Below are 11223 nucleotides of genomic sequence, written 5' to 3'. Positions count from 1 at the left end.
GATCCGTGCTAGGTAACCGGTGAGTGCTTTCTCTAGGCCACCGCGTAGCGCTCACCCAAACCCTGCACGGTGGGCCGGCGTGGGATACCAGGTGCCTTGGCGGGTCAGACACGCAGCCAGGGAGGGCCCCAGAGCGGTCTCCGGAGGCGGGGTCTGCAGGTTCAAAGTGGGGCTGGGCAGGTCTGCAGGGGAGCGAGGTAAATGAGGAGGGGCGGGATCTGCAGGTGCACGGGGCAGGGGCGGAGTCTGCAGGGGAGTGAGGGGCAATGAGGAGGAGCGGGGTCTGCAGGTTCAAGGTGGGGAGCGGGGTCTGCAGGTGCACGGGGGCGCAGGTCTGCAGCGGAACGCGGGGCAATGAGGAGCGGCGAGGTTTGCAGGTGCACAGTGGGCGGGGCAGGTCTGCAGGGGAGCGAGGGGCAAAGAGGAGGGGCGGGGTCTGCAGGTGCACGGGGCAGGGGCGGAGTCTGCAGGGGAGTGAGGGGCAAAGAGGAGGGGCGGGGTCTGCAGGTTCAAGGTGGGGAGCGGGGTCTGCAGGTGCACGGGGGCGCAGGTCTGCAGGGGAACGCGGGGCAATGAGGAGTGGTGGGGTTTGCAGGTGCGCAGTGGGCGGGGCAGGTCTGCAGGGGAGCGAGGGGCAAAGAGAAGGGGCGGGGTCTGCAGGTGCAAGGGGTAGGGGCGGAGTCAGCAGGGGCGCGCGGGGCGCAGAGGGGGCCTGGGGCACCGAGGGCATCTGCTCTTGGGCCAGACTCGGGTTGCTGACCGGAACGCCCTTCTCCCACCCCGGAGTCCCGAGGGAGCGCTGGCACCGGGGCCATCCGGTGCACCCCACAGGAAGCGCCCACGAAACCTCCGGGGTCCCCGCCGCGCGGACGCGGGAGGAGGGCAGCAGGACAAATGCCGACGCAGGGCGCCGCACGCGGACCAGCGAAAGGCAGGAACACCCGGCGGGCCGGGTCCTGGGGAGGCCGGCCTCACTCCGGGGGTCCGCACACCGCTCCCGGCCGCGGGCCACCCAAACCCTGCGTCCCACACCGCGGCGGACCGGGCGCCGAGAACACGCGGGAAAGCCGTGGCCGCCTCCGAACTGCCCACCCATTGGCTAACCCCACTGTCGTTCACGGAAGCCCGCCTCCCCTGCTCGCGGGCCGTGCTCTCATTGGCTGACTATCCAGCCGTCCGCCCTTATTAGCCCGCCCCTCCGCTCTTCGGGCAGGAGTCGTGGCAACAGGCGGACAGAGGTACGCGGCCCCGCCCTCGCGCGCGCACACGAGCGCGTCAGTGTTGGGGCTGGAGGCCCCGCCCCCGCGTGCCGTGTGCAAAAACAAACAGCCGTTAGGGAGGAGGTGCCGGGGGCGGGGCCTGGCTAGAAGGGGGCGCGCGATTGGGCGGTTGCCGGGGTTCAAACCAGCAAGGCGAGCGGGGATTGGCCGGGGCGGCGCGAAGCGGGCACCGGTTATTGTCCGGGCTCCGGCGGCGGCGGCGGCGGCGGCGGCGGCGGGGGTGGTGGTGGTCTGTGCTCCGGAGCGGCGGCTCTGCGGGAGCGAGGGCGGGAGCGGCCGAGACCATGGTGAGGGCGGCGGCCTAGCGGCCAGGGTCGGCGCCGCTACCTGTTGAGGCGGCCCGGGGCGCCCGCCCGCCCGACCGCCCTGGCGCCGGCGAGCAGCGAGGGGAGCGGGCCGTGCGGCCGGCCTGCGTCCCGGGCGGGCGGCGGGCTCTCCGCTGGGCCCCCGGGCAGCGCCGCACACCTGCGTCTCTCCGCCAGCGGCCGCACGGGAGCTAAAAATACCAGCGGCTGCGAGCTGTGGGCTTGCTGCGGAGCCGCGGTCCCCCGGGGCCGGCGGGCAGTTGTCCCGCGGGCGGGAGCCCCTCCGTCCTGGGCGCTAGGGACCAGGTGTCCGGCGGCAGGTGTCCCGCGGGCGGGAGCTCCTCCGTCCCCGGAGTAAGGGGGCAAGTGTCCCACAGGCCGGAGGGCAGATGGGGGAGACGGCGAGCAGGTGTCCAGCCGACAGAGCTCCTGCATCCGGGGGACAGTGCATACCTGCACTTCGTTTGTTGAAATGGCTGCATATTTTCCCTTGCACCTCTGTACCATGTTTTATTTGTGAACGGTCAGATATTTTTTTTTCTGTCAGTTGATAGAAATTTGTTTAACCCTGTTAGTGTAAACTGGAAGGCCCTTTTTTTTTAATTCTCAAATATACATAACAAAATTTGCCATTTTAGCCACTCTTCCATGTCCAGTCAGTGGTATTAAGTACGTTGTTCTGCAACCAGCACTGCCAGTCATCTCCAGAACTTTCCTTTCTTCCCAGAGTGGAACTCTGTACCCATTGCACACTGACTCTTTGTTCCAGCCTCTGGCAGCCCCCCTTCTACTCTGTCCCTCTGGTTTTGACCAGATGCTCCTGTAAGATGCACTGACAGTATTTGTCCTTTGGGGTCATGTCCTTTATGGGTCCATGTCAGAGCAGGTGCCAGAACGTCCTCTTTATAGCTGAGTACTAGTCCATTGTGTACACGTACTGCATCCCCTACCTCCGCAGACACGGCTTTTTCTGTCTTTGGGCTGTTGTGAACATGCACGCACATCACATTGTTCTATTCTGTGGGGAGAGACCAAGGGTGGGATTGCTGGGTCATGTATTTCCATGTTTACATTTTTGAGAGTTTTCTTTTTTAAGGTGCTTTTTTTTCTCTCTCCCCAACAACTAATCTTCTGATTATTTCCGTGGAAATGATGTATTTTAACTGTTTTTGTTTAATCTCTTTTTGTTTAATCTCTTAAAAATACCTTATTATGAACTATTTCCAATGTAAAAATTATAGTCTTGATGGCTTGACATATTTATGTAACTTAATATATGGTGAAATAACACGTGTATATTTGAAATTGAGGAAGGAGATCATGTAGTTTTTTAAACTACCTTAAGTAAAACTGGCAAAAATTATTTTCCAAGTGTTTTTGAAATAGCATCTTCCAACTGGAGCTTTTTTTTTTTTTTTTTTTTTTTTTTTTTTACTTAGGCTGGAGGCAAAGCTGGAAAGGACAGTGGGAAGGCCAAGGCTAAGGCAGTATCTCGCTCCCAGAGAGCCGGGCTACAGGTAATTGATGCTCTCGTCATTCACTATTAAAATTAGTTTCTTGGGATGTTTGGGTGGCTCAGCAGTTGAGCATCTGCCCTTGGCTCAGGGCGTGATCCCGGGTCCAGGGATTGAGTTCCACATCGGGCTCCCTGAGTGGAACCTGCTTCTCTCTCTGCCTGTGTCTCTGCGCCTCTCTCTCTCTCTCTCTCTCATGAATAAGTAAATAAGTTTCTTTACTGTTGTGAGGACCATAGATGTTATATTAATTACAAAAATGTACTTGTACTCCTGGCCTTTTAATGAGATTGATTGATCAAAATGTAAATCCTGGGATCCCTGGGTGGTGCAGCGGTTTGGCGCCTGCCTTTGGCCCAGGGCGCGATCCTGGAGACCCGGGATGGAATCCCACATCGGGCTCCCGGTGCATGGAGCCTGCTTCTCCCTCTGCCTGTGTCTCTGCCTCTCTCTCTCTCTCTCTCTCTCTCTCTCTGTATGACTATCATAAATTTAAAAAAAAAAGTTAAAAAAAAATTTTTAAAAATGTAAATCCTAAAACAACAGTCTTTTAATTTGTATTCTAAATGAGAACAAGTCATGAAATGACCTTAAGTGAAGTCTGTGATTTTGCTTTTAAAATCTGTTACTTCTAGATTGTAAGTATTTCCTGGTTCTTTTGTAAATTGTATAATGTTAAAGTAAGTCTGCTGTGGTTTTTCTTTTGGAGAGGTATCTGTAGTGGTACGTAACTCTGAGGATGAGACAGAGTGTTGGGTAGAATAATGAACTATTCGTTAATCCTTTTAATGTCTCCCCAGTCACTTCAGTTCGAGACTCTGTGATATACTCAAAACACTATTTTATCAAACTTTATGTATTTTAGTTATTGTAGCTTTAATCCACAAACTCAAAATTTTCTGAATAAGAATTACTCCCTACATATAAGAGACCCTTTTTAAAGGAAAGTGTGAAGGCCAGACTGTAAGGTGTGGACTTTGATCCCCTTGGCAGTGGTGAGTCACTGAAAATTTTGGAGCAAGAAGATGACATAATCCAGGGGTACTAAAGGAAGGGGATGGAAGGTACACTTGATGGTAAATTCTGTGTTTAGAGCATCTTGTAGATCTCTGTGAAGATGTTGGGGGGAGTGGGAAGATAGCAGAGGCTGTTCCCATGCCACAGGTAACACAGACATGAGCCAGAGCGGGGCAGAAGCAATGGGAGCATGTGTGTGTCCCCCCACGAGTGGAAGGGGAAGCACAGGGTTGAGCGGCAAGACAAAGATTTGTCTAAGACTCAGAACCAGAGAGTCAGAGGAGTTTGTGTTGTTGGAGGAACGGGTTATGATGTAATGAATTTCAAGTGAGTAACTTGAAGTTCAGAACACCCACCCGAAGATGTCCACGAGTGTAGATTTGAGCCCCCTTTCCAAGAGGGAGTGATGAAAAGAATTACACATATAAGTTCAGGTATGTAAAATTGGCAGTTCACGCCATGGATGTTTGCTATATAGAGCATGAGAAAAGAACATGAGGACCCAGGTGCACCCTGAGAAGCACAGGGTATTTGAGTCTGATAAAGAAAAGCCTGGGGATCCCTGGGTGGCTCAGCGGTTTAGCGCCTGCCTTTGGCCCAGGGCGCCATCCTGGAGACCCGGGATCGAGTCCCACATCGGGCTCCCAGCATGGAACCTGCTTCTCCCTCCTCCTGTCTCTCTCTCTCTCTCTCTCTCTCTCTCTCATAAATAAATAGATAGATAGATCGGGCTCCCAGCATGGAACCTGCTTCTCCCTCCTCCTGTGTCTGTCTGTCTCTCTCTCTCTCAGATAGATAGATAGATAGATACATAGATAAATAAATCTTTAAAAAAAAAGAAAAGCCTGAAGCCCACCCTAAGGCGGCATTAGAACTCTGTAATCTCTGTAGCCTAGGAAGAAATGGAATTGGAAGCCCTAATTTAATGTGTGAGACAAGCTGTCTGCTTGGAGGAGCTCAGGATTACTTAGTGAACGAATGTAAACAAAATACCATGCTTTTCCTCTGGAAGGATTTGATCTAGAAATGGCTAGAATGGATTTGGCAAATGGATTTGGCAGTTCAAGTTCACCACTGACTCTTGACCTTCAAGGATGTTTGGCAAAAGCCAGGTTTGGAATGCCTGGGTGGCTCAGCGGTTGAATGTCTGCCTTTGGTCTGGGGTGTTATCCTGAGTCCCTGATCAAGTCCCACATCGGGTTCCCTGCAGGGAGCCTGCTTCTCCCTCTGCCTGTGTCTCTGCCCCTCTCTGTGTCTCTCACGAATAAAATCTTAAAAAGAAAAAAAAGAAAAAAAGAAAGGGTTTCAGCATTTCCACTGAAATTTTGCCGTTGAAGGGGCGTCTGGTGGCTCAGGTGGTTAGACGCCTAACTCTGGATCTCGGCTCAAGTCATGATCCCAGGTTATGAGTTCAAGCTCTGCATCAGGCTCTAGGCTGGGTGCAGTGCCTCCTTAAACATGAATAAATAAATGAGTTAATGAATGACTCTTGCTTTTGGAAAGGAGGGGTGTAGGGATGGGGTATGGGGGGGACTGGCAGGAGTTCAGGGGCACAGCACTGGGACCTCTGGGAGCTGAGGAGATTCTTAGAACAGTGAGGGAATGGTGTTGGCTTTTCCTAACTATCAGATCCCCTCTTGAACCTGAGCAAGGAAGGGTGGCGCTGGGGTCCAAGGAAGGTGGGAGTGGAAGTCACATGAGGCTGTTCTCTGGATAGATGACCCCGACACAACTTAAGGCCCCATGGGACGAGCAGTGGATGCCACACCACGTGGTTTCTCTGCAAGTTGCCATGACACCCCGTATAGAGAATTGATTCCTAAAAGCCCGTGGTGGTTCCTGGCACTGTGCCTTTTCTCCGCTCTTCAGTAGGGTAAACGGCGTGAAGATGTGGGGTTCCTTTCCAGGACACACACAGGTCTAGGGACTGCTCTTTGCCAAATAGGTTTGACCTCTGATGCATGCAACCAAATTTACCTTCTCTCCTGCTTTCCCCTGTTGCTCCACCATGCATCATACTAGGTAGAGTGATGTCAAGACTCTTAGGTGCTTCCCATTCTGATGGTCTGTCTTTCAGTTTCCCGTGGGCCGCATCCACAGACATCTGAAGACTCGCACCACCAGCCATGGAAGGGTCGGTGCCACGGCTGCTGTGTACAGCGCTGCGATTCTGGAGTACCTCACTGCAGAGGTCGGCAAAGGGGTCTGTTGTTCATGGGGTTTGTGGGGGTCTGAGGGGCTGGAACCCGTGAGTCAGGGCTTGAAACAAAATGATACATGTACTTTAAGCTGCATCTTGCTGGTCCTAGCTGCCCAGCACTGGGGGCAGAGGAACCTTCATGTACTCACGTTTAAAGTTCAGGCTAGGGGAAAAAAAAAAAAAAGTTCAGGCTAGGGTCAGTGACCCATAGTTTAAGCGATGTGACAACAGAGTGTACAATCCTTTCAGTTCTAGAGTAGTAGTGAAGGGAGCCCTGAATAATACATATCACTGCGATGTGATCCTTGTGAGGTTAGACCAGAATCTTCATGAGTGAAGATTTGGGGTGGGGTCAGGGTTTGCCACTGTGATGGTACAGCTTTAAAGATCATAGTGATAAGGAATTTGGTAAAAGACCTTATTGGTCCTTTTGGTTCTCTGGGGGGTCGTATGCCTAAAATGCTGCATCTTGGTCAGTTTGACTTCTCAGGAAGAAAAGTTAATTCATTCTTAAGACTTGGCTGATGGATTAGCACTGCCTCCGTCCAGCCCCATTCAGGGCTCTGAAACTCCTTTAGCCACATCCCAAGCTGGGGCATTTGTTAGAGTAGCAGGTGGTGGCAGTAGTCAAGCGGGTAGACCCGGGGAAGGTTCTTCCCCAGCAGAGACATGGTTGAGACTGAGGCTGAAAGATAGTTGTTGTTGTTGTTGTTGTTTTTAAGATAGGAGTTTGATGTGTGTATTGTCACTGCTGTCATTTCGTGAACCTTGACCCCCAGACAGTGTCAAATCTGTTAGGTCCTGAGCCAGGCAGTTAGTGTGGGTGACGCAGAGCCTTTGTCCCCCTCTCTCCTGCAGCAGCTCACACCAGTGTGTGTGTTTAGTGGCGGACTTTGGAGAGGTGTACGTTTAATTCCTTCACTCGTGGGGAGGCTCTGATTGTTCCAGATACTTAAGTTTGGGGGTTTAGTCACTAGAAGTAAAGAAAACACTGGAATCTAAGGTCAGGGATAATCATTTATCACCCTTGGCTTTGCACTAGGATCACTTGGGGAGCCTTCAAAAGATGCTTGGATGAGGCCTCCCCCCACAGAACATCCAGAGTCTCTGGGGCAAATGAAGGGGGTCCTGGTGGTTTTTACAGCATGCTAGTGGCTTCTGATGCACACCAAGGCTTCCTGCCACTCTATCTCAGTGCGGCTCGTGGAGTTATTTTTGTAGGACTTCCATCAGAGGGTTTTTTTTTTTTTTTTTTTAGGATTTATCTATTTATTTATGATAGACACAGAGAGAGAGAGAGAGAGGCAGAGACACAGGTGGAGGGAGAAGCAGGCTCCATGCCAGGAGCCCGATGTGGGACTCGATCCCGGGACTCCAGGATCGCGCCCTGGGCCAAAGGCAGGCGCCAAACCGCTGAGCCACCCAGGGATCCCTCCATCAGAGGTTTTATAATGCTTGTATAGTCCGTGGAGGCAAAAACAAATTAAAAATGAAGTTTTATGGCCAGTTGGGATTTTGAGATTCTTTTAGTTGAAATTCCCATTCTAGAATGAAGGGCTTCTAGTACATTGCCTGCAGATTATAGGGCCCAGTGATGTTAAAAACTCTGAATTAGAAAGTATTTTCATTATATTTTTAAACTTTTCCACAAGTCGTAAGAAAGAAATTCCAGCCATTAAGGACTCTGCACTTGGGGATCCCTGGGTGGCTATAAAAGGACCCAATGGAGTAATGAGATTTCTCTAAAAGCATCAGAAATGTAAGAAGGAACTGGTGTTGTTGGTTTATGTATCTGTTGTGTGTCTTGTGTACAGATGCTGCAGGAATCTTTTTATCTATAATTGCAAGTCTCTACTGATTTTCAAATGCTTTGCCCTCTGATGTGCTCTCTCACACGTACCTTGTAGGTGCTGGAGCTGGCAGGTAACGCTTCCAAGGACCTCAAGGTAAAGCGGATCACTCCGCGCCACTTGCAGCTTGCAATCCGCGGTGATGAAGAATTGGATTCTCTCATCAAGGCTACCATCGCTGGGGGTGGTGCGTATGATTACCTCTTCAGCCTCTGTCGTACTGTCCTTTCTAACGACATATTTCAGATCAGCGATCCAGCACCTGTGAAGTTGGCTAGAACACACACAGGCTTAGAGTCCATCAGTGTGGGCTCCATTACAATTAAGGCTTCTGTTGGTCCTGACCTGAATACATAGTCCTCCTTTGTAGCCACATACAGGGCTACTTTTATTTTAGCAAGCTCCTTGTCTGAATCTCATATATGATACTTACAACTTAGTGTTTAAAATATTTCTCATACGCTTTAACTCTGTTAAAAATGACCTTGAGAAACTGCTGAGGGTGAGCCCTTGAAACCCAGGGCTGAGGTCATTGAGCATTTCAGGGGGAGTGTAGGTGTGATGTGAGCTGTGGTTCGAAGTCTTTGCTGGGTCACCTTCAGAGAACCTTCTGGAAGCTGTGATGGGTCTTGCCCCCAAACCAAAAAAGCACTGTTTTGCATAGTTTTAGGGGGAGTTCCCAGACCCCAAGAGAGGGAGCCTTTCCTGGGTGTAGGTACAGTCACAGGATCAGCGTGTGAAAGGGGACGTTATGGAATTTCATTTCTGTGTGGTCGCTGTCCATGGAGACACTGGTAAGCGAGAGCCAGCGCGAAGTTGTTGATCTGTGCATTTCCTTCCAGGTGTGATCCCGCACATCCACAAGTCTCTGATTGGAAAGAAGGGACAGCAGAAAACCGCTTAGAGCATTGTTTTACCCAACCCCTTCCTCCCCGTCATTGTACTGTAACTGGGACAGAAGAAATAATGGGGATATGTGGAATTTTTAAAAGAGGCGGATGGAAAAGCATAGACAATTACTGTAGACGTGATAAGAGATATTTGTACGTTCTTAGGCTCAAAGTTTGATAAAGTACCTTTCCATGTGGCAGCACTTGTGTGTTGATTGGCTAGGTTTCTCCCGTGTGTTTTATACAAAAATGGAATTGATAAACCATTTTTTACAAAAATAATTTGTCTCAAAACTGCTCTGTTTGTGATGGGTTGGAAATATTTTGGTCATACTTTGAAATTTCTTAAATTTCCAATCAGTTATCCTATATTCACAATTTTAAAACAGATATTGGGACTATAGAGTCTCCTATTATTATGTAAATCTTAGGTGGCTCTCCATCTGCAGTATGCACTGTTATTTTACCCACAATGAAGGAAAGAAAAACTGCCAATTAAACCATGGTATGCCAGCAATTAGGAGATGCATCCCAATTCCAGAGGGATTTGAGGATGAAAATGTACATTTAGAATTGATGAAATTCTAGTGGGGATAGTGGAATTGCTTTGAATTATTTACTGAGCATTTATTATGTGGCAGGCCCTGAACTAAGTGCTTTAGTAATTGAGAAATTCTGTTACACCCATTTTTAAAGGTATGGAAACCGAGGCTCACAGAAGTTCCTGTTCTCTGGAAGCCATTTATCTCGTAGACCGGAGACTGCGGGGCTGGGATACATGCTTAGATTTGGCTGACTCCACAGCCTCCCTCTTACCTGGGATTAAAGTTAAATTTATCAGAGTTTTCTACTTTTACTTAAACTTCCAGCTTTTAGTGGTCTTTTATTGCTACAGTAACACTCAGCAATTTGTGCCATATTTTTGAAACTATTTGACTTTGTTAGTTTCTAAGTAACTTGTAAGATTTAATTAATGTACCGATTAATGGTCCATCAGAAAGTTCTATTTTTCTGCTTGGAAGTCTTCATTAAAAAAAGAAAATTTCTAAATGTTTTATAATGTAGCACTATCAAAACAAAACTCTCATTTTTAAAAACTTATTTTTATTATGGAAAATTTCAAAAATACAGAAAAATAAAGAGAATAGTATAATGAACCCCGGTGTACTCCTCCGACTTCCAGCAGTTATCCCGTGGTCAGCTGCGTTTTACCTGGATGCCCCTCGATCCCTCCTCCCAGTGGATTATTGGTTTGAATCGTGTTTGAGCATGATTTATTTTCACATCTGCATACCTGCTAAGTCTAATGCTGGGGCAATTTGGTCCATAGTCACAATCTTATTAACACAGCATTTGATAGATCAGGTCTCCTCAGTATTCAGATTTTCCTATCAGCTGTTTACCGTTGGTTTGTTTGAATCAAGATCCAGACATGTTCTGTATCTTTTTTTTTTCTTTTAAGTCCTCCCTGCCCAGTGTGGGGCTGAAACTCACAACCCTGAGATTGAGAGTCGAGCACTCCCGCAACCCCACCAGCGGGCGTCCCAGCATGTTTTGTATCTTATGTTTTGTTGATGCCTCTTGTCCCTTTTTAATGTATAAGCTTCTCTTCCCTGTTTGTTTTTCTTATTTAATTTTTGAAGAAACTGTTGTTTTCCCTACAGATTTTACTAAATACACCCAAATGATATTTAGATGTTCTTCTGTCCCCTGAATTTCCTATATGTGGACGGATCTAGAGGGGTTGGTTTTTGCTGCATTTTGCTTTGTCACAAAAATAATTTATAGGTGACACTGTGTAGCTCCCGTCGGACCACATCAGGGGCACCTAAATGGCTGCATGAACACATATGGGTCAGGTGTGCCAGCCCAGTCCGTGCACCCTGCAGACACCGCTGCTTGTCCCCAGGAGTCCTGGACACTCTAAACCATCCCTACCCAGTCGCAGGTTTGTATTGGGGATCAGATAGGGGACCCTCTTGTGTTCCTTCTACATCTGGAATTCTGTACATTGCTTTTATTCTCTTTGATTTACAAGGCGGGATAAGAAGATTTCAAATTCTAAAAAAAAAAAAAAAGAAAATTTCAAATTCTGATCGAATCATCTCAGCACATACTTTGAAGTTTCTACATTGAGAGGGCCAGCAGTTAGATCTGTGTAAAGTCT

The 11223-nt window shown here is 49.1% G+C and overlaps 1 protein-coding gene across 3 annotated transcripts; it reads left to right on the top strand.

The window, feature by feature from the left end:
- Positions 1-1421: 1421 nt before the first annotated feature.
- On the top strand, positions 1422-10213 carry LOC112650910 (histone H2A.V). Of its 3 annotated transcripts, none has more exons than XM_025433827.3 (5): positions 1422-1567; positions 3025-3102; positions 6194-6307; positions 8224-8353; positions 9753-10213. In XM_025433827.3, exons 1-5 carry the CDS (start codon positions 1565-1567, stop codon positions 9980-9982), a joined length of 555 nt encoding a protein of 184 aa, XP_025289612.1. In that variant the 5' UTR covers positions 1422-1564; the 3' UTR covers positions 9983-10213. The 3 variants fall into 3 exon arrangements, with proteins under 3 accessions (XP_025289612.1, XP_025289622.1, XP_025289616.1); XM_025433831.3 differs by lacking the exon at positions 9753-10213 and adding an exon at positions 9009-9338 and having other exon boundaries at positions 1427-1567; XM_025433837.3 differs by lacking the exons at positions 6194-6307; positions 9753-10213 and adding an exon at positions 9009-9338 and having other exon boundaries at positions 1423-1567.
- Positions 10214-11223: the final 1010 nt, after the last annotated feature.

Source organism: Canis lupus, chromosome 16, assembly GCF_003254725.2.
Source record: "Canis lupus dingo isolate Sandy chromosome 16, ASM325472v2, whole genome shotgun sequence".
In the NCBI taxonomy this organism is placed as follows: Eukaryota; Metazoa; Chordata; class Mammalia; order Carnivora; family Canidae; genus Canis; species Canis lupus.
The sequence above is the reverse complement of the archived record's forward strand: the minus strand, read 5'-3'. Positions and strand labels throughout refer to the sequence as shown.